Below are 24347 nucleotides of genomic sequence, written 5' to 3' on the forward strand. Positions count from 1 at the left end.
CACAAGTCGTTCAAAATCGTTGCACTTGCCAACATCTATCGCAAAGCAGACATGAAAAAGGTTATGTAGGGTGATGTTCTGATTACAAACTAGCTGTAAAGTTATCTTTTTAATTAAGTTTTCATGAACAAACTGTTCTAAAAATGTGAAATCTGAAATTTAAAAAATGGGATATGTCTATAGAAATAATAACTGAACAATTACAATCGGCCTATGCATTTAACAACATATGCATAATAAACAAACTTGACGAAGAACGGTTTATACAGTAAGTATTGCTTATTTGTTTATGAATACTTGAGAAATAAGTACTTATGTCTTGTAGTGACTATGAAATCACAATAAGTTGTACTTCAACAAGTATTACTTCATGAAGTATTTCTTTAAAGCATTCGAATAAGTAATACTTATTTATTGTACTGTGAAATGAAAACAAAGCAGTTCACTATGAATTCCGCCCTAACTGTCCTAGGCGCGAATCCCGGTTATTGAAATGCGCTGCAATCGGACATTGCAGTTCTTTCTTGAATCAGGTAAACAAAATTGCTTCCTCCCGCCACCTTCTCGTTTCTCGGAAAATCCACAGCTATGGCAAGCGTTAACCTTTCTTCCCCTTCCTTTGTTAACATTCCTCAGAGAGCGAAGCCAAGATTAGCCTTGACTTCTTTATATCCATCCCCTGGCATCATTTCGCATTATTTGATGGCAAGAGTGCTATTTCCTTATTTCGTGCTCTCGCATTCTGAATTGGGACAATTTGATATCTAAGCAATATGCATTTAAAACACACGATACGCGCAAAAAATGTATGCACAAATTAAAATAAATTACAACTGCAATGCTTTGTTGCATTGAAATATTGTGATGTCTCAGCACCATTTTTAACATATCCACCGTTTGCAATAACCACGTTCTACAAATATAAACAATATAGCGGATGGCAGAGAGTACGAGAGAGTGCAGCAAGTATATAGCATCGCTTTCTCTGGTACTCTCGCTCTTTCGCACTCTCTCAGCGCATTATCGAGACGGCCAGAGTGCTCTGTACGATGAATAAATGTCGTAGAAACCTGAGCATGACAGAGCACTCTAAACCAATTGAGACACGACCTGACACACGCCCTAATATATGCAATTTGCTTGCTCACTAAATAATTGACAAAATATCCGGTCATTATCAAGTTGTTATATAGTCATTAATATAATGTTGTTTATCGTACTACCAAGCAATGTTATATTTATATGCACTTTTCATATTATCACATTTAGAAAACGCAGATTTTTTTTACATGTATAACCCCCAGTCTTTTCGTCCTTACAGCTGCAGCTTTTTGTGAAAAAAAATTGTTAACATGTTTACCACGTGATTTCTCATACTATGCAGCCCTGCCATATTCAGTAATTTATTTGGTTTGTTGTTAGTTAACAAATTTCGGTTGAACGTAGCTGGAAGAATGTTAGCTCTACTATGTAAATAGCTAATACTGGCCGTGCATGCTACCCTTGATAGCAACCCAGAGGTATGCGAGTCAGGCACCGGCCTAGCGTGGTAGATAACCTGCAGAAAACGAAGAAACGTAATACATCAACGTAACAATTTATTTACAGTAGCCTATGTGACGAGAGGCCGCGGTTGGTTACAGGATACTGCGCTCATCTTCTGGCACGTTTTGTTGTTGACTGCCTTACATTAACGTTTTATATATATATATATATATATATATATATATATATATATATATATATATATATATATATATATCAATGATCAACGAATACTACACTAAAATAGTCTTGATTTTGCTTTGCTTAGCTGTTATCACCATCAAACAACTGTACTCCATCCCATACTTTTACGTTTCCGAAATCTTGTAGAATTATATAGGCTGTAATATATATTAATCTTGTAGAAATTATATATATACATAAATAAAATTAATCCTTTACAGACAAATGCGTACTAAGATATGCTGTAAACGTAAAAAAATACTACACCCATTGTCAGTGGCCTGCGCGTAGACGTGCGAGGCACTCAGTACGGATGTTTAGCGTTTGTGCGCCTGAAGGTCTCGAATATGCTAAATAATTCTAGCCGGTTGCTTTCAAAACAGTAAGAAAATACTTATGTTACTCCCCTACCACTTCGTTTTCTCCATAAATAATGTTTAGTAGTACATTCTTGACCTGTTAGTGAAATGGTTTTCGGTTTTATATTTGTGTGATTTTACCAACGTCTGTATCATTTCGACGGCGCGACTTTAACAACATCTTAAATTTTTATTATAATTTTTAAAATTTATGTTTCTTTTAATAAGCAATTATACATTAAATGTTGGCACATTGCATTTGCTTTCATCTATCAATAACGGTATCTTCTATTTTTACATAAATACTGCCAACAGTATACACATGAAGCCACCACCTACCGTGCTTTTATGAACACGATGGCATGGCACTTGCCATAAGAATTATAAATAATCAGACAGTTTTGTAGGAGCAGAAAATTTATAGTGTGTTAACTTGGTTTGACAAGCTATAACGATGTCACAAATCTATACTTGTACTGTACAAATGAAACGATATTCTATACTTCAAAAAGCTTAAAGAAAAATTGCCATAACTCTGACTTAATTTGCAGTTCAACACAATTCTGTCAAAAAATCGTTTTATATTCACTATGATAGTAATAATGGGAGCAGAGATAAACATAACAGTTACAATAATATAATTGCACAAAAACCATGTTCTAATGAGAAAAACAATATTTAATGATTTCGTTTAATATATTGATTTATTTTGCTGTTTGCTACAAAATACGTGGACAATAAGTTACATGAACGACAAAAGAGTTACCACGAATTCAATCGTATCCTGTATCTTAGCAACAATTACTCACTTTTGTAAATTGATACCTTCTGAATAACGATTTTTTTTTTCTCTCGTGATGTATTTCAAGGCCATCTTTTTATTTACTTCGTATTTATATGCAAAGTGATGTGGTAATTTATCCAGTTCCTAGACAGTATCATTATATATACACGCAGAATAAAAATTTAAATAGTCACATAATTTGCCTTGGGCTTGGATGCACAAGTATAGTAGAATAACAGCTTAAAAAAAAACTAAAGGTTTACTAGGAATTCCCCCTGCCAAGCTGTTATGTAGAATTTCTGCTGTATTGACTAGCTGTCAAAGGGAGGAATGGCCGGGGACCCAGACGTTATTCCCGACTTTTACTGGCTTTAAGCATAGCAACATGGTAGGTCGCGAAATAAGTTGTAGATCTCATCGCACCCTTGACATTGCCAACACGCCCCAGCGGATTTTTCCGAAGATGGCAGGTACCTAACGCCGTTAATGTTTCAAAAATGCCGAAAAACTAATAGCGTCACATACACATGCCATCACAAATAGGAAATAACAAGTATCCATCATACATTATTAATGGCAGGGATTCGGGAAGTTGCAAATCATTCGAAATACTAATCCCGGACTTCACAGCTCTATAACTGGCGTAATTAGGGATGCAAACGATACATCGATGTTTTCAAAACATCGATGTATCAAACGATACATCGATGTTTTCAAAACATCGATGTATCGTTCATGAAACATCGATGTTAGCATCGATGTTTTGAAGAGCGATATATCGCCGATGCATCGACGAAAAAGTCCAAAAACATCGACATCGTTCATCATTAAAATTACCCTAGTTATTTTATAATATTTTGGCTATCATTTCATGAATATTTATTAAATATATAAAAAAAAAAATTATGATACGACATTTAGTTTTTAAGATACAATTTTTTTAACTGTCTATAGCCTACTTACTATAAAAACCCACATTTTAAGTACGTATCAAAAATGTTGTAAATACTGAACTATTTGGTTGATTTCAGTATCAATTTTTTCCCAGTATTTTAAGATGTGTAAAATCATTTGGAAAAAAATAAATACCGTTAAAAAAATTTGTTTACTTAAGAATTTTCTTTTAAATTTTGAAAAATATAGGGGAAAAGCAGCGAGACTGGACAATTTCATAGCTTGTTGTACATACAAGCTATTGATTGATACCGATACGATCTCGCTAGCTCTATCGAGAAAATTAATGTTACATTTTAAACCTGCACATACTCTTCATGCTTTTTCCCTATTTTTTTTTAATTAAAAATAAATTGTGTAAAAAAAGCATATTTATTTTAAAGAAGTATTTTTTTTTACTACAGTTATAATAACTAAACATTGGCAACTTTTGACCTTTCTTTTTTGAGTCTGGTCAGTAAATTACAATAGCTACAATTAGGAAATTCGCTTCCAATGTATACTAAAATTTATAACATTTCATAAAAAAATTGGTTGTCTGTAAAGTCGGTAAAAAACATTGATGAAATTATTGCATACTTTTATGAATAAAATTGAATAATTTTTATTGAATTATCACTAAAGAAGGAGTGAAATGAAATGTACAATTTAATTGATGAATTTGCTTTTATTTGCACTCATTAATTCAAATATGTTTATTACTTTAACGAAGAGATTATTTTAACTATAACTTTTATACAAGTTTGCTATTTAACTTCTTCCAATCTGTGTTATTCTGTTAAGGATAGGAAGATGATAGGAAAAGTAGGAAACGAATGGGAGTGTTTCAAGTTTAATGTGCCTCGAAAAAGTCAAATCAATGGTTTTTCCAATCGAGTGGAAGAGAGATAGATGCGGCGCAAGCGTACAATTAGCGTAACGGGACACAGCGTAACAGGACAATGTGCGTAACGGAAGACTTTTTCGTGCGTGCAGCCGGCGTTCATCGATTTATTAGACGTCACGTCAAAAAATAGTTATTTTTAAAATGATTTTAGACTTCTTAAAATACTGGAAAAAAAATGATAAGGATACCAACCAAAATGGTTTAGCATATGCAACATTTATTTATACTTAAAAATATAAGTTTTATAAGTATCGAAGATTAAAAAAAAAGTTTCTTGAAAACTAAATGTATCGCAATGGTTTTTGGATAGATAGATCTCTCATGATCTGTACTATTTACAATATATTCATGAAATGATAAATAAAAACAAAAAAAACAAGGGTAATTTTATTTTAAGTAAGCCTGTGTCTTAAGGCTGCAGTCTGCCCGGGCACACACACGGTGCGCAGAGCTTCAGGAAAAACAACGTGATTTGAAAACTACTCAAGATATCCGAGTGGGGTCTGTTTACGAAAAGCATTTAAGTGTTCGCTGAATGCCGAAATGTACTTTTGAATTCGGATTAAGTTTTTAAACTGTGTTTTTAGTAGAGTGAAAATGGCTTGTTTTCGGAGTAATTTTTAGGCATAAAACAACCGATACAGAATCTTGAAACCACTTAAGGGCAGTGCAGTACACCTTTATCTTCATTTCTCGGCCATATAATGTCACGGTCACCGCTCATATGCACTGGGAGAAGACTGCGCGCCAGTCCAGAGGAGACACCGCGCTAGAAGCACCAGCGAGCGTCGCGCTTATCATCCCGCCTCACTAACACACATAAACCCCGAACATACGGCCAGCTTTACATACATTTAAATTACGGACATGCCCTTTTCCACGAAAAAAAAAAACTATACATTTACATTTAAAATTTTGATTAAAACATTAATCAACACTGAAGTAATTTTCTAGATAAATATCTACATACGAAATGTTAAAAATGTGTGTTGTGAATCATTGTGTTTGCTATTGTTTCTGCTTTTGAAAGTAAAATTCTTGTATAGTTTGGACCAATGCATACATCGCTTGTGGCATTACTTCCACATAACCAGCTGTCCCCCCGGTGACGTCACACACTACCAACCAATGGCGCGCGAGCAACCGGTGCGCCCCTTTCATTCATTTCATTTCGTTCGTGGATACTCGGCCGACGATACGTGGAGTCGCGTTCGCGCGTATTTCGGGTTGTGCAGTGCTACTGGATATTGCTCTCTTCATGATTTGTGTATTTTGGATAAGTAGGTAAGTAAAGTATTATGTTTATAAATTATAATACAATCATTAGTCTTAATTAAATTTATTTGAAACGCACACAGTCATCGAGTATTTTGATGATATGCATACTATAGTTTATTATACATCCATGTGTGTGTTATTTAAATGATTCATGCAAAACCAGGAAATTTAATATAATACAATTATTTAGACTATGTCATTTCAGTTTAGCGCTGTTTGTTATGGAAAAAACGGAAGATTGCAAAATAAGAAAAAAAAAACTTTAAAAACACACAGTTGCACAGATAACAAGCCTAGATCAGCCGATGTCGAACAATTTGACCTAACAATGAACCTTAATAGGTATTTTGAACATAATACCTGTTTATTTTCATTGTTGTGTTAGTATGTTTGCTGCGTTGCCAATGCTGTTGACTGTCTGCTTTTCCTGATATTGTTGAAACTGTCCCATCATTATTAGGCCACTGTTCGTCTGTGTTTTTTTTTTTGTGACTAAATTTCTTCCATGGAATTCTTGTGTTGTCTGATATTTTAATTTTGAATGTGTTCGTCGATTCTGTCGTCGTTGTGTTGACACATTCCTCACATCCTTGGCGGATGTTCGCCTGTAAACACAGTTCAAAAATGTTATAAGTAACGCAGTTAATAGGCATGACGACTTGAGCAGTTTTTTCAACTAAACAAGAGCTTGTTATCCTTTATTCTGGTAATCAATGTGCGTTCATTAACATTTTTAACGCGTTAGCTGTTAAAGATTAACTTATACAGCTGATAAGAGGAAGGGTGTAGAAATGCAAGGTAGGAAATTCTTATAGCTTATCCACCAGTATTACTTGTCGACACCAGTAATACTTCGGTTGCTTTTTTCATTCTGCCTTTATCTCTCCCATAAAAATTAGATACTGGCGCAAGTGAGACTTGGAATGTTAAAAAGTATGGGATGGGATACAGGGGTGGACAGAAGGCATCATGTTTGGGGAAAAAGTGGCGTAATTATTTTTTTACTCTGTGAAGTGACTTTGTTTGTCATCTCATGGGAAAAGATAATTGCTTGAGCTGTCAAAATAAACATCGCCGGCGGCAGTAAAAACAAAAAGTGGTGTACATCTGGTCGATCGCTGTGTATATCTACTCGAAAAAACATGTCATAGCATTTCAGGATAACTAGAGTCCTACCCATACAGCACACAATGTTTCAGTAACATGTCTGTGATATTGCATTAACATTACTATGTTTCGAATAGATTACATTTCATCTGTCATGTTTCTGGAATATTTCATAAACATTTCATTGGAAACATAGTACTCATGTCTATAAATGAAGTTTCAGATACATTTCAGCAAGATTCGTTTGGCAATATTACATTGTGGTTGATTCTGAAATGTATCTGAGACATTATATTGAAACTTCCCATCATGCTTGTTGGCACTGAAGTTTAGAAATCTTTGTCTTTGTGTATTATTTCTTGTTTTGGCGCAGTATTTTGGTACTTGGATTTTTATATGTGGTGAATAAATTGTAAGTTTTAACATTATTTATTTCATGTTAGTTTACTTTTTTTTGTTTTTACTTTCGCACTTAAGCAAGTACCGGTATAGAAACATTCTTTTATGCGTCTTCGAAATGTGTAAAGCTGTAGGTTAAGGAATGTCTTTTTTTGTCGGTATGCTTAACATTCCCGTGCCATATTTATATGTGCGCTGTTTTCAGTCTGATTTTTTAATTTATGTGATGCATTAACAGGATATTCGCGATTTAATAAAATTGCGAAAGCATCTAACAAGTTTTCTACTTACTGTAGCTATATATGGTCGTTGACTGTAGAACACGAATGCTAATGTATGGGTTATTTATTATCTTTAGTTAAAAATCACACAAATATAGGCTTATAGGTTCCTAAATATTTTGGTTTTAATAGCATTTGATTAAACCAATTTATTTTATTCAGTTATCACCTTCGGGCTTTTATAATATACTTAAGTAAATATATTTCATAACCTATAATATGTAGTTAAGGGTAATTAATGTTTATTTACTGTGCACAACACATAAATTAATTATGTTGTGTTTATTTTAATATAAATATTGAAGTGTTTCATTTTAAATAATTTACATTTCTGCTGGTTAAGTAATTATTTTTATTATTTTCTGCACTATGTAGTAGTACTTATTGTATGTTGTAGGCGTACGTATTACTATTAATGGAAATTTAATAAAGCCTTCTATTATATCTGGCTTGTCATAAATGTAATTTATTGTAAGTGAATGCACTAGGCCAGGGGTCGGCAACCTTTTGAGTCGGAAGAGCCAAAAATTACAATTTACAAAATTTCCAAGTTTTTAAAGAGCCACTAAAATTTTTCCTCCCAACAATAAATAGTAGATACTTGCATAAATAAAGTTTTTTGATAAAAAAAATTAATCTATTTATTCATAAGAAAAATTTATTAATATATAAGCCTATCTGTTGGGTGGGCCCGTAAGTACTAGTAAAACGAAAACCTCGAGCGGATGGATAGCTTTGCATTGATAATTTAACTGCTTGATGACATATTGTTTAGTAAAATATAACAAGCATGGAAAAAAAACCAGGCTTACTACTGGTTTGTAATAAAAAAGTATTTTCTGTATAAATGACCTGGTGATGCAGTATTTCTGGTACGGAACTAAAGAGCCGCAGCTTCACATCCAAAGAGCCGCAAGTGGCTCGCGAGCCGCAGGTTGCCGACCCCTGCACTAGGCCTACACATATAATTAGACAGCGGTTTCATTAATTGCCATTTCGTTTTAACAAAGTTATTTCTGCAATCTGGCCTTCATGTTATTGGTGGGCTGGGATTACAGCGCAAAATAATTGAAATAAATTTTATCCTTTCCCGCAGAGAAGGTACAAGTCTTCGAGTTGTGTTGTACTAAGCATAAGCATCATTGGTATTTCTATTTAAATTAGTTTTTCTTATGCTAAATTATAGTAGTAACAAATTATGTTTGATTTGGAGAGTTTGACAAAACCTAATTCCATCCATTATATGACAATAAAGGAAACACATTAAATGATGATTTATTAGATTACATGTTTATAGTTATGTAGGGGTAGCAATTTAAATAATGAAAATAAACATTAAATGTGCACTACAAAGGATAATATTGAGAATCTGCTCAAAAAATTACTAGAAATTTTAGAGTATTATTGCACAAAAACATGGGCTGAATTGTAATGATGTAACATCACAGGCACTGTTCACACAGACACTTATTAGGAAATCATTAGGATTTAAATTTAAGTTTTCTTTTAAAACTTTGCTTAAAATGTGTTATTATACAATGTCATGGGCCTCTTTGCATTAACCAGACACCATTAAATTGATTATTAGAAATGTAAATAGCATGTTAAGAAATTCCCAGTGAAGAAGTATTCCTGCTTAATAAGTTTGAAAAAAAAATGCATAGGTTGCAATACCAATTTGTCAATTTTAAGATGCTTTCAGTTTTGAAATTTATCATTGGCATCAGAAACTTTTTTTTTCTGTTTGCATGGTAATTTAAAAATAAATAATGTAACAACTTAGTGTCTACATGTTTAAAAATCTCACATACATGTCATAATTGACCTGAAACAAGTTAAAAATAATTGTTTTTTCTTCTTTTTTTTTTCCAGCAAAAATCTCCAAAAACATCTGCATAGAGAGTCAGTTAAAAGTTTCATGTATTGTATATATTATTTATTTTTTTATATATATATATATATATATATATATATATATATATATATATATATATATATATATATATATATATATATATATATATATATATATATATATATATATATATATATATATATATATATATATATATATATATATATATATATATATATATATATATATATATATATATATATATATATATATATATAGTTTTTTTTATTAAAGTCTACTTCTCAGACTACGTTGTTATTTGTTATTGAAAATACCCCTTTGCATCTTTGCCTCTATTGTTAAGTATTCAAATGGAAAGAACCTGGTTTGACCTGGTGTGGCTTTCTGATTATGGTTATACATGGTTCTTAACTTACTTCAGGTGCATTCTTGGCTGGTTTCATAACATAGATCATAGAAGTTACAATCCAAAACCCTATTGTCTGTTTGAATAAGTTTCTCTATCTCTAATGACTTCATTGTTGACGAGTTAGGCCAAACTAGCTACCTTCTATTTTGTACAAAGTATAACTCGCCATTCATATTATTTTAAAATTTTGTACTGAATATTATAAAATTATTTATATTATTTGTTTACAATAAATTTGTGATCTCATTTGAATATAGTTTGTGTGGAAGTACTGTTGTGTTAATATTATTTTGTGTATTTACTTTGAAAATTTGGATTTTAGAGACCCTATATACTATTGCCATATTGTATTTGTTGTTTTATCCTTAGGCTATTTAGTCAATTTGGTAGTATTAAAATACAAATATAAAACCTAGCTTAATCCACGAACTTTAGGTAGATTAACATGCTATCTATAGAAAAAATTAAGGAAGCCAGATTTTTTATGGACTGCCACTATTTATCTTCAGCAAGTCACTGGCCACTCAATGTTAGGGAAGCTGGATCAATTTGAGCTCTTGTCTGATACAATAAGTCTTTCAATTAGGGAAAGTGACATTGGAATGTTAAAGAGTATTTCTCATTGCACATTTGTTTCATTCCCATTTATATTCCACTACTACACCACCATCTCACTTCATTTAGGCTGGTCAGACAAGTTTTTTGTTTAGTGAGGACAGCCGATTCTAGTCCAGTCTCATTTATGTTGAGCTTGTGTGAAATGGAAAACAATATGTCGATTATAAAGCTATATGATGAAATTGTATTAAGACTGCATTGTTTCATATTTAGACCCTCTGTAAATTAGTATATGTGTGTTTAAGAAGAAAAAGACATTAATTATAACATAAAATTGTTACATGTCTTTTGAGGGTTTTCAAGCGCACATTTTTTTCTTGCAAATGTCCAAAAAACAAGCACCAGCCATATATACTTACTATAGCATTAAATAAGGAGAAAAGTACATCACAATACGAGCACAGGTCAAGTCTCATGGCTGTTCATTATGTTAATACCGGTTTCCTGTGCAACATACAAGTAGGAATTTTCTATTATAATATGTTAGTGTATTGTATATAGGTATATTATTTTTTTATTTCTATAACGTTTGTTTGAGGTTGAATGCGATTTTTTTTTCTTGTGTGTATCAAGTATTTTAAGTTAATGTAATACCACATGATTATCTAGACCACTGATACCGTACACAATAACAGTGTCGTGATTTTTGAGAATGTCAACATCTGGAATGCAATAGAAAACCATACCCAAATTCTCAAGACATTGTTCAAATACAGATAAAGACATCGATGGACAAGTGCTCATTTATGATACTCAAAAACAAACTTGAAGTGGCCATAACACATTGGGTTGTGAAAATTATATTTTAAAATTCTCAGTAATCATGTCTCCTATGCAAGTGGGGTTTGGTTGTTATGGATTAAGTAAATATTAGCATACTTTCTGTGCTGAGCATAAGGAGATCACATCCAGATAGCTTGGGGAGCCTCAATTTAATTTATTCATTACAAGATGACATTGTCATTGTATTTAATAATGGAACCTTTGTGCATTAGCTTGTCCCTTTTTCCGCATGTACTGATGTAGATGCATGCCTGCCTGCCACTATATCACATTCAAATTCCCCATTAAAATAAAATGCAATGGACAGGAACCATGGACACCAATGCTGGGCTACCTATTACATTCATGTAAGTTTCATTCACTTTGCAAGCATACTGAAGACTTATTTAAATTTTACTTTTATAACCATAATTTGTTTTTAGAATAATAAAATAGTTTGTAAAATTAATGTTAGGCAAGTCTGGTACGCTGACCTGGGAAAACATCTGATGTCTTTATTAATTAAATTATTTCTTTAACTTGGTTCATATATATATATATATATATATATATATATATATATATATATATATATAAATTATAAATTAAGCTCAGTAGGGTGGAGAATATGGTTTCATTAATTTACCTGAATTGTTGGATTTTGTCGGCAGGCCTTTTTAATCTTACATTAGAAATTATAAGTAAATTTTTAATTATTGTACAAGCCAAATTATTAAGTAATATAATCAATTATCATTACATTAAAAACGACAAAAATTTACATTCTATGCCCTACCAGAGCACATCTTTAAAATAATTTCAAACAAAATAATATTACAATATCTATTTTTTTATATAATCAAAAAATGACACATTACTATGGACAAGCAAAACTTGACGATAACAAGAAGATACGAACAAGATCATATCAATCCACCGATTAACACTTTCTAAGGGTGTGGTCAAGGGGCATTATGCAAAAAGTGATCAAGAGGAAGTGTACGAGGGAATGCTGTGATGAATTGGAACACAGTCACTGCACTTCACTGCAACTAGCTGACCAATGCAGCTGTAACATTATGGTATCTGTTAAAGTGCAATACTCTTTTAAATTATAAATATACCCTCAGTCATCCTAATTTCCAGAGGTATTTTGGGTCACATGATACATTTTATATGTATTTCAGAACATTTATGGAAATATTTCGGTTAAATGTTTCAGAAATATTGATGGGACATTAGTGGAAACATTTCAGAAACATTACCATTTGATGTTGCAGGTAGGTTTCATTGAAACATTTCAGAAACATTACCATTTGATGTTGCAGGGAGGTTTCATTGAAATATTTCACAGGGCGGACATTTGGACGTTTCTGAAATATATCCGAGATGTTTCAGGTAGGTTGCGAAATGTTTCAAACATGTTACAATGTTTCAAAAGTTATATTTCTGAAACATATCTGTAACATTTTGTGCTGTATGGGTAATGTCTTACGTTTACAGCCATATGTTTTCTACCTGATACATACAATTTTTTTAGTCACTTTTGAACGAAAATAAAACACTGGCCGAGCGGGCCAGTTTTTTGCCCTGTTTTGTGGATTTAGTATACAGCTTTTATCAGTTTGCTGACAGTTGTAAAATGTTTTTACTCTCTTCTCGGTAAAATTAAGTAAGCCGGTATTAATGTGGTTGTTAACAAGTCCAAACATCCACGATAGGCCACAGCGTAGAGGGCAGGCAGGGATTGGCGAGGAGAGGAGAGCCAGCAAACATTCCATGTTGACATGCTGCGGCCGGAGGTTATTTTGGTCGTTGCATTAAAAATATTTATTATTTAATGGCACTTAATTTATTAAGTTCAAATATACAAAAATCATACCAGATAGATATATAGGGTTCAAAAAGTAAAATAATAGTTTTCTTCGCCTGGAAAAAAAAAAAGGGGGGGGGGGGGGGGGTTATAAATGCCACCTCCGAGTTTTCGAAAGTAGCGATTTTACGAACGCAATACGTGGAAACTTGTGCATACTAGTATAATTAAGGAAAAAAGTTTTAAAGTTTTGAATTTCACTAATAAAATGTTTAGCTTTATTAAATTTAATATGAATATATTGTATTTATAGGTTACAGGTTAATGTTGGAGGGAATGTAATCTTTATTTTTATTTATTTATTATATTGTTGTCTTTAAATCATCTTAAAACATGATTTTTTAATTTTTAAATATTAAATTTTATAAAAATATTCATTTATTAAGTACATATATGTATGCCCCGATTTATCTTACCTACTTGAATTGAAAACAAAAACCAATATTATATAAAATTTTAGTCACTACTTGTTAAAAAAATGCTTTTTAAATAACTTAGTATTTTTAATGCTTTTTCCGTGTAAAATATGTGCCAACACTGTTTACACTTTAAGAAATATAAAAAAAGTATTATCTCGTTTTTTTACAACTTATTACCATTATGTACATTACTTATATTTAGAGACATCTGTATTTCGCGAATACATTTCCTGTCAACATATTTCACAAAAGACTGTATCTCTTTCTCAGAGTTGTGACAAATTGTGGGCGCGCAGCAGAACGGTACCCACATTCTCAGTGACCCCGTCAAGTGGAGGAGAACATCCCTCACCGACCACAGCCAATAACTATACTAAAAAGCTACAGTATGTTGTGAAATACCTTGACGCGAAATGTATTCGCGAAATACAAGTGTCCCTACGTATATTATGTAACCAAAATTTTACAATTGCTTGTTTGTTTCATTACAGATTACAATGCCACCAAACAAATGAAAAAGTAAGATTTGGCTCTATTTTACCAAAACTGGTGACAAAGAAGCTGTGTGCAAAATATGTAATAAGAAACTAAAAACTTCAGGCAATACGACAAATCTTCGTGGTCATTTAGAAAAAGTACATTCGGAACTGCAATTGCAAGATACAGAACCACCTAACAAGAAGTCAAGAGGTAATACCATTACTGGTTATTTAGAAGTAGCTGCCTCAACATCTGGTACCAGTGACTTAAGGAATGATAATCCTACAGCAACATCAAACAACGATGTAAATGTCTGCTCTTTGACAAAATCGTGCAGCACAGATGATGATATTCCAGTACCAGTGTCACTTTCACAAGAAAAAACAGTTGCCAGTACATCGTCAAGCATTCTGGTTCGTGGTTCTAATAAAACTACGCAGCCAACTGTTGATGATTTCATAAACAACATAAAAAGCATAACAGCACAGGATGGGGAAAAATCAAAGAAAATCACTGAAGCCATCGTGAATTTTGTAATCATGGATAACAAACCATTTTCTACTGTAGAAGGTAAAGGTTTTTTACAATTAATGAAAGAGGTGTGTCCATTGTACAAGGTACCATGTCGAGAAACAATAAAAAACCGGATTGACGAAAAGTATGAGGCGATGAGTGATCTTTTTAAAACATACATAAAGAATGCTGATAACTATTGCATTACTTATGACATTTGGACTGAAACAATGCAAACTAAATCATTTGTGGGTATCACTATTCACTTTCTGGACAAGTCTCAACTACTCAGTGGGACATTAGGTGTTTTTGAGTTGACAGAACACCATACATCGCTGTACATCACTGAAAAACTGACAGATATTTTTTCTGAGTGGAATATTTCAATTGAAAAAGTTTCAGCTGTCATTACAGATAATGACAGCACTGTTATGAAGGTCAATCGTGACATGTTTGGTGAAAAAAAAATTATTCCTTGCTTTGCCCATACAATTAACTTGGTCGTAACTAAATCCATTGATGATGCTAATAACTGTACTGAATTGATAAGTAAGGTTCGAGATATAGTCAAATACATTAAAAAGAGTGTCAATGCAAGTGATGAATTATGGAAAAGACAGATGGAAACGGGATCAAAAGGTCAAGTTAAAAAAATTATACTTGATGTTCGCACTAGATGGAATTCATGTTTGTATATGCTAGAAAGATTCTTGGAGTTAGTGTCAATTGTAGGAGCGATACTTTTAACTAGACCCGAGGCTCCCCCAATGGTTTCTAGCAGTGAGTTAGAGTGTGTCAAAGAAATGGTCGGATTGCTACGACCATTTGAAAAAGTAACAAAAGAAATTTCAGGAGACAGTTACGTTACTGTAAGCAAAGTAATCCCGTTAATCAGCTGTGTCCGGGATGCAGTCGAAAATATGAAACCTAGGAATGAAATCATTGTACAATTTAAAAACGAAATAAAAAAACAGCTGGCTAGAAGGTTTGATAACATAGAACATTCCGCCATTCTGGCAATTTCAACAACTCTTGACCCAAGATTTAAGTTCATGCAAGTTTTTGGACATACGCCATTGCTAAGAACTTTTTCTGTTGAAGAAAAACTAATAAATAAAATAAATAAATAAAAATAAAAATACTCAAAAAAAGATACAAAAAACACACAAAATTAAGCAAACAATTGCTGTTGTCAACAAGGATATGAACACCACAAAATATTCCGAACCAGGAATATGGTCAGCAAACAAAGAAAAAACAAAGAAAAATGTACTAAGAGAACGAAAAAATCCCCACAAATGATGACAACACAAAAATATTGAAACCCAAAATAATTCAGCACAACAGTTGAAGCGAGACAAAAAACATGACAAAACGAAAAAACAAACAAATACAATAGTTTTACCTAAACAGAAACAAGCGACGTTTCGGGAACTGCTATCTGCTCCCGTCCTCAGGCAGAGACGCACATGGTACGGAAACACAGGTGCGACTGAGAAGGGGCTGGAAAATGAGGGTATTTATCAGAGAAAGGGCTACATCTTGCTCAGCCAATGACAGACGAGCTGTCTCCCCATTGGCTGTGCACCATGTAGTTAAAGCGGATTGGTTATGGTGGGTTGAGTATTGGCTATTGTTTTGTGCTGCAGGGATGTTTCTCTCTTTATCAAAGGGGTCCACATATTTTTTAATTCAATGCTCTGCTGGCTGAAAATATTTTTATTGCTAATAATGAAGGCTGATTCTTTGATTTTCCTTTTTATTTTATCGGATTCCTGTATGAGTGGTGTGGAGTCTTCCCAGAGAATTTTGTGGCTATTTTCCCATGTATGTTCAGCAAGTCTGGATTTTAGGGTTTCACCCTTCTTGCAGTTGTTTTTGTGTTCTTTGATTCGGGTGGATAGAGCTCTGCCAGTTTCACCTATGTACATGTGGCCACATTCACAGGGGATTTGATACACACAGTTGTGAGTTTGTAATTTTTCTGTGGCTGGTTTCACCTTGGTAACAATACTTTTAATAGTAGATTTAGAACGGAATGCTGTTTGAAGTCCATATTTATTTCCTAGGCGTCTTATTTTTTCTGAAAGCCCTTGAACATATGGAATAACTAGGGTTCCTGCAGGTTTCTCAGTTTCTGTGGATTTGAGTGTTTTGTTGGATTTCAAATGCTGTTTGATGGTGTTGACAGGGTAACCATTGGCTATGAGTTATTCCATATGTTCAAGGGCTTTCAGAAAAAATAAGACGCCTAGGAAATAAATATGGACTTCAAACAGCATTCCGTTCTAAATCTACTATTAAAAGTATTGTTACCAAGGTGAAACCAGCCACAGAAAAATTACAAACTCACAACTGTGTGTATCAAATCCCCTGTGAATGTGGCCACATGTACATAGGTGAAACTGGCAGAGCTCTATCCACCCGAATCAAAGAACACAAAAACAACTGCAAGAAGGGTGAAACCCTAAAATCCAGACTTGCTGAACATACATGGGAAAATAGCCACAAAATTCTCTGGGAAGACTCCACACCACTCATACAGGAATCCGATAAAATAAAAAGGAAAATCAAAGAATCAGCCTTCATTATTAGCAATAAAAATATTTTCAGCCAGCAGAGCATTGAATTAAAAAATATGTGGATCCCTTTGATAAAGAGAGAAACATCCCTGCAGCACAAAACAATAGCCAATACTCAACCCACCATAACCAATCCGCTTTAACTACATGGTGCACAGCCAATGGGGAGACAGCTCGTCTGTCATTGGCTGAGCAAGATGTAGCCCTTTCTCTGATAAATACCCTCATTTTCCAGCCCCTTCTCAGTCGCACCTGTGTTTCCGTACCATGTGCGTCTCTGCCTGAGGACGGGAGCAGATAGCAGTTCCCGAAACGTCGCTTGTTTCTGTTTAGGTAAAACTATTGTATTTGTTTGTTTTTTCGTTTTGTCATGTTTTTTGTCTCGCTTCAACTGTTGTGCTGAATTATTTTGGGTTTCAATATTTTTGTGTTGTCATCATTTGTGGGGATTTTTTCGTTCTCTTAGTACATTTTTCTTTGTTTTTTCTTTGTTTGCTGACCATATTCCTGGTTCGGAATATTTTGTGGTGTTCATATCCTTGTTGACAACAGCAATTGTTTGCTTAATTTTGTGTGTTTTTTGTATCTTTTTTTGAGTATTTTTATTTTTATTTATTTATTTTATTTATTAGTTTTTCTTCAACAGAAAAAGTTCTTAGCAATGGCGTATGTCCAAAAAACTTACATCAAGTCATGCACTCCCATTGCACAAATCTTTTAAAGATAAGTTCATGCACTTCAAAAATCCCATCGCTAAATCAAAAGTAATTAGTTACTTAAATAAATATGTAAGGGAATCGAACGTACCTACCACCCAGAAAGACACATCTGATGAGTCGGAACAAGATGATTCGGAAGAATTTGACATCTGGAAATACCATAAGCAGTTGACACATAAAAACATGAAAAATAAGGCATCAACATCTGCTGGAACTATCAACGAAACAGAGGTTCAGACGTACCTGTCGTCTCCTGTTACACATATGAAAAGAGACGCTAACTATTGAAATCTGGCAGGACATTAAGTCTATTTTCCCAAAACTTTCAAATATTGCAATGTTATACCTCCCCATCGTCGCCACATCTGTGCCAAGCGAGCGCTTGTTCTCGGAGGCTGGTGCAACCATCACCCAGGAAAGAAATAGACTTCTAGGGCCTAATTTATCTAAACTACTGTTCCTAAATTCTATTTCAAAATTTTTGATTTTAAGAAATAAATAGTTCGGTTATAAAAATAATTTTCATTTAAAGATTTGTTGTATTTAGTTTCTTAATCTGATGATGTAAGATAGCTAGATACATTGTGTTTAAAAATATCTCTGATCACACTACTTACATTACTGCATTAGCAATCATAAAGTTATAGGTATGTACTACCTACTTATTGTAATCCTGTGGTGCCATAGACTCTGGACTTAAAATGAATATATATATTTTTATAGTTAAATGGCTATCTTTATTTAATGAGTTGTAATAATTTACATATTTTTTAATGAGTTTCGTACCAGACATTGGTATGTGTAGGAAGTTTTTGTTAAGGTTAGTAAGTAGCCTTGTATCTAGATGTTTACAGAAGTTTCATGTATTTTCTATGTTATATTTTAGTTTAAGTTTTACCAATTGTTATTGTATATTTATTCTTATAAAATATTTTATTTAATATAATATGTGTGAGAATTGTAAAATTTAAATATTTATGCGTAATGCGCAAGGAACTCCTGAACTATTTTTTTTTTTGTGTGTACACGGGAAGTGCATATTTTTTAAAGACTTTAAAATTTAATTACCTAACGGCCATGGTTGTTGAGGTACATTTTGTTTTAGATTGGTATTTGTTTTAATATAAAAAGGTTTTTATTGAAACTATTTTCTGAAAATTCATTTTATGATATAAATGCTTTTTTTTCTTTTTTTTTTTAAGAAAGATGGGCACATTTATATTTTATATTAATGTTGCTAGATAATTTTCACAGCTATTTTTACATAACTTAACCCTGACCTTGACTGTAACCCTTATATATTTTTGTGATGCTTCTGTATAATTTTTATCAGAGAATTGTCACTTCCATTATTTTAGTAAATGTAAATATTATATTTCTTTGTATGATTTTTTTTGTCATTTTTACCATGTTGTTTTTTTCATTAGGGATTAAAAATGAAGTGAAAATACTTAAGTATTTAAATTATGCCATGTTATGCGTATTGCCTCCTTCCTTAATGTTTACCTTTATTTCTACTAATGTTGCAAAGTTGTAGTCATTTAAATTTGTCCACAACTCTTTGAAGTTTACTGAGAGCTGGTCCAGTAGTTCATGCGGATTTTTAAGTTTTTGGTAGCAGACTTTGCTTTTAATACATGTTTTCGTTCTGCATGAGACACGACTATAAATGGGCTGTGGATATTGTGGTCAGGAACTATAATTTAAATCATTTTGGCATGTTTTTCCCGATATTTAAAAACATCGGTTAAAATATCGGTTAAAACATCGATGTATCGGCTGGTCAGAACGATGTTTTTGACATCGATGCTTTTTCGTTTGAACATCGATGTTCGTGATATCGATGTTTTTAAGAGCGATGTTGCATCCCTAGGCGTAATTGGTGCCATAACAAAATTTAAGTATGGTACACAAAGCATAGAGGTAATATACATATGGATGATATCAAGACCATGGAGGTAAGAAGTTAGGGAGTGGTTGTATGGCGTGGATGCTGAAGTCATTTTGCTTTTTGGGACACGCCCACTAATGCGACCAAAACAAACGGCGAATACAAGTTTTAAATGGTGTTTTTAATGAAATAAAACAATGTCGTGTTGTGCTTATGGTTGTACGAATAGGCTAGCGAAAAAGCAGACGGGAATTACATTTCACAAGTAAGTTTATATCAAACCAGGAGCTTCTATTATTGAAGTGGTGAGATGAATAAGAGAATACAAGACATGTCTCAAGAAAGATGAAATAGTTATAGTAGCAGGTGGAAATTACGTGTTCAAGAAAGAATAAAAAAATTCGTGTTGTGCTTATGGTTGTACAAATAGGCTAGCGAAAAAGCAGACGGGAATTACATTTCACAAGTAAGTTTATATCAAACCAGGAGCTTCTATAATTGAAATGGTGAGAGGAATAAGAGAAGACAAGACATGTCTCAAGAAAGAAGATGAGATAGTTATAGTAGCAGGTGGAAATTACGTGTTAAAGAAACAATCAAAAACTGTGTATCTCAGTTTGAAATATGTATTACCTTCATTATGTAACACAAAGTGGCGGTATGTACCTACAATCCCACACAGATTTGACTTGATGGATAACTCATGTGTAAATATAGGGATAAGGAAAACTAATGAAAAAATTCTGACTGTAGTAAGTACAATTTTGTACGAGTAGGTATCTTTTGCTGATGACACAAATCTTCTTATAACTCCAGAAAAATATTGGAATTAAAAAATAAAACTGAATTTGAAATAATTAACTTGAATAAGTGGTTTGATGCAAATAATTTTAAACTTAATATAAATAAAACAAAATTTATTAAATTTGGTAATAAAAGACTGCTCGATCAAATATTATCTGAATTTCAGAATCAAGCGATAAGTCAAACTGAATCAACTAAATTCTTGGGCTTACATATTGATGATAAACTAAAATGGAATGAACATATCAATCAAACTATTCATAAATTAAGTAAAGCTTGCTACGCCCTCAGAATTCTTAGCCAAATTATAGACAGAAATTCTCTACGAACTGCATACATTGCACTTTTTCACACACACATGGTATATGTAATTGAAATATGGGGTAAGTGTAGTAATAGTATTAAAATTCTTAGATAGCAAAAAAAAGCCATATGTATTATATGTTTAGCTGATACAAGAGCCTCATGTAAACCTTTATTTACTGAGTTGAATATATTCCCTTTTTTTTCGTAATATATTTATAGGTTGCTCTTATTTGTAAAATTGTAAATAATTTTGTAGAATCTGAACATACTGGACCATATATCACAAGATATAACTATAAACTGAAACCAAAATTCCACACTTAAGAGGTATAACACTATTTAATAAACTACCTAAAGAAATTATATTACTACAAAATTTTAATGAATTCAAAAAAGTTGTTAGAGAATACATCAAAGGAAAAAAATATTTATTTAGCTGGTGAAATAACACCTTGTAATGACAATATAAATAATATGTAATTTGCTGTATAATTAATAGGACACCCTACAAATGATTCAGAGTATATTAAATGAAAAATATGTACTGTTTGTTGTGTTGTGTAAATTGTGAAAATTATAAAATTTGTGATTATTTGTTGAAAGTGTAGATTAGCAAAATTCATTATAATTGTAAACTTGATTATTTTATTGCAATTTTAACTATGTTTAATTTTTGTTTATAATGTGACAAGGTCAATATCCCTTGAGCTGTTGGCTCATGTAGGGATCTGCAGGTGGATTAAAAAAATAAAAAAAATGAAATAAAATTGATTGTGTTATCTGCATGAAACCATAATATATTTTCCATTGATTTTTGTTGTCCAAATTATATACATTTATGTAATGTCTTGTTATTTGTTAATAAATTATAGTTTTTACTTCAGTACATCTTGTTTTGTAGTTGATTTCGCATAATTTCACACTATTTTAAATTTGCAACACTGTGCTACCAGCTTGCTTTTACCAAAGCCCAATAATGTACCAATTTTATCGTCGACGATTATAAGACTTAACTTAAAAAATATGGTGAGGAAATGGATGAGGAGAAGTGATTTAATCTGTAAAACATTTCACTTTTAGTTTTATGCAGTGTGGTTTAGTATCATTTTGTTCTAAAATTCCCTCGGCGTAACTTTTCCGTAATTAAAGTAATAAAAATCAATTTCGAAAATATTTCTTTCGAAGTAGTCAAATGTGGATAGTGTTTGATTAGGCTAGGTTAGTAACAACATTAGATTGTAGGTTAGGTTAGTATAGCTACATTAAAAATGCTGTAAAATATTTTTAGTGTTTTTCAGGAATTACCAATTTAAGATGTACCGGTTGCCAGAGGGAAATGCTGAAAATTCATTAATTGCACAGAAAGATAGAGGTGGAATAACATACCTGTCTAAGGACGTGCAAAGTATTTGTAAGACGAAAAGACATTTTTTTCCTCTTTGAATCAGCATATGCATGACATGTCCCCAATGAATAATCATATTGTTTATTTGACAAAAGCAGTTTCTGATAAGTATGTTTGTATAAGGTTCAATTATTTTGCTAAGAATATAATTTAAACTAGTGATTCTGTTCAAAAGATGTTTACGAAGACAATTTTGTTTAAGGGTCAATGAGAATTTTTGCAGTCAAACTTCTAGTAGCTATGTATGCATTCTTCCTTTTGAGCTTCAAGTGATCTTGTTATTCCATTCAAGAATAACTGTTTTACCTATTACAAATCAGAAACATAAGTATTTTTTGTATTTATATGCAGTCTTAGTAAGTATTGATTGGTTATTGCTACATAGTATTTATGTGTGTCATCAAGTAAGGGAAACCAAGAAAAAATCTTGACAAAAATAATTAGGTTTCCTAGAAAAAATTTCTATGAACTAATTTTTGCAAATCTATAGTTGAATGGATATGAATATTAGGGAAATTGTGGGTAAATATTGCCCCCTATGAGAACAAAAAATACAAAAATATAATTTTCGATTTAAATATATCTTCACTAGCATTTTATAATCCTCACTGATCTCAAAGAAGCTTAAGGCACACATTCAAGGCTAAAATTGTGGGATGAAAAATAATTAAAACGTAGACAGTATAAATATATAACACTTGGAATCGCTATAGTAAAAAAAAAAAGTTGCAAATGTAATCACTGCAACATTGCTGCAGGTAGGCATGTGTGCCCTCTGTTATTACTGTTACTTTACAGTACTGGCTCCTAAAGTGAAATATTCGTGCAAAGGACTAATTTAGCTCTGAAGAAACTACTGGTATGTTTACTATTGCGTGGCCACTGCAATAAATAAATAAATATATAAATAAAATGCAAAACTTGTAGCATGTACAAGTTAATATAGACGTGTGGGCTCGTGACAGCTAATCCATCCATACACATAGGCCTAATAATTATGACGAGAATTTAAATATCAGTTAATTTGTTCATTTCGTTTACAGTAACATGTAGGTAATAAGCTAATATCTTTAACATTGTAATAGTCCGATAAATGAAATGACGAAAAAAAACCTTCTTTAAGCACAAATAATGTAAACAAGGGTACTATAATGTTATTGACACAACATACTGCCTTAATAACATCAATGCACCCTACCTGAATGCTGTTAAGTAAGCAATAAATTAATTTTATAACCCATTTCGTCATTACATATATCGGGATTTATTGCCTTATTTCTACTAAAAAATCACACGTTACAGTCTTGCAACACAACATTATATTTCATTTCATAATCTTAACAAGATAAACTTGTACATATACGCCGTTGGTAGCTAATATCGGATTAACAAAATACAGTATTCTGCATTTAAATGCATTGCAACCAGTGATGTTTTGCTCTCACAAGGGGGCGTGGTCGTTTTTTGTTTTGACTTCAACTGTTAACACAGCAGAGATTACACACACCTACTCCCTAACTTCTTAACTCCATGATCAAGACAACTTTTTATCAAAATGTTAACATAGTTGTGTCGTAATAAAAAAATATTTAACATAAAAAAAATTACGTAAATAGGATAGTAATGAAAATCGAGAAATTTTAAAATTTTACATGTTGCATTACGTTCATAAAAATAAATATTTCAGAGCGTACGATCTAAGGGCGGAATTCATAGTGGTGATATAAGCAATACTTGAAAAAAGTACTGTTTATATGGATGCTTAAGTATGGCATTAAATTCATAGCGAACAAAAAGAGCACTGCTTATTAGGACTACTTCAAGTAATACTTCACGAAGCACTGCGTCAAATAAGTACTGCTCAATACGAATTCACAGCCATGAAATAAGTTTGCCTTGTTTCGCAAGTATTCA

At 32.4% G+C, this 24347-nt stretch overlaps 1 protein-coding gene across 1 annotated transcript; it reads left to right on the forward strand.

The window, feature by feature from the left end:
• Nucleotides 1-7225: 7225 nt before the first annotated feature.
• Nucleotides 7226-16276, forward strand: LOC134533225 (zinc finger BED domain-containing protein 4-like). The gene is made up of 2 exons (XM_063370623.1): nucleotides 7226-7508; nucleotides 14225-16276. Exon 2 carries the CDS (start codon nucleotides 14753-14755, stop codon nucleotides 15854-15856), a length of 1104 nt encoding a protein of 367 aa, XP_063226693.1. The 5' UTR covers nucleotides 7226-7508; nucleotides 14225-14752; the 3' UTR covers nucleotides 15857-16276.
• The last annotated feature ends 8071 nt before the right edge of the window (nucleotides 16277-24347 follow it).

This window comes from Bacillus rossius, chromosome 6, assembly GCF_032445375.1.
Source record: "Bacillus rossius redtenbacheri isolate Brsri chromosome 6, Brsri_v3, whole genome shotgun sequence".
Classification (NCBI taxonomy): domain Eukaryota; kingdom Metazoa; phylum Arthropoda; class Insecta; order Phasmatodea; family Bacillidae; genus Bacillus; species Bacillus rossius.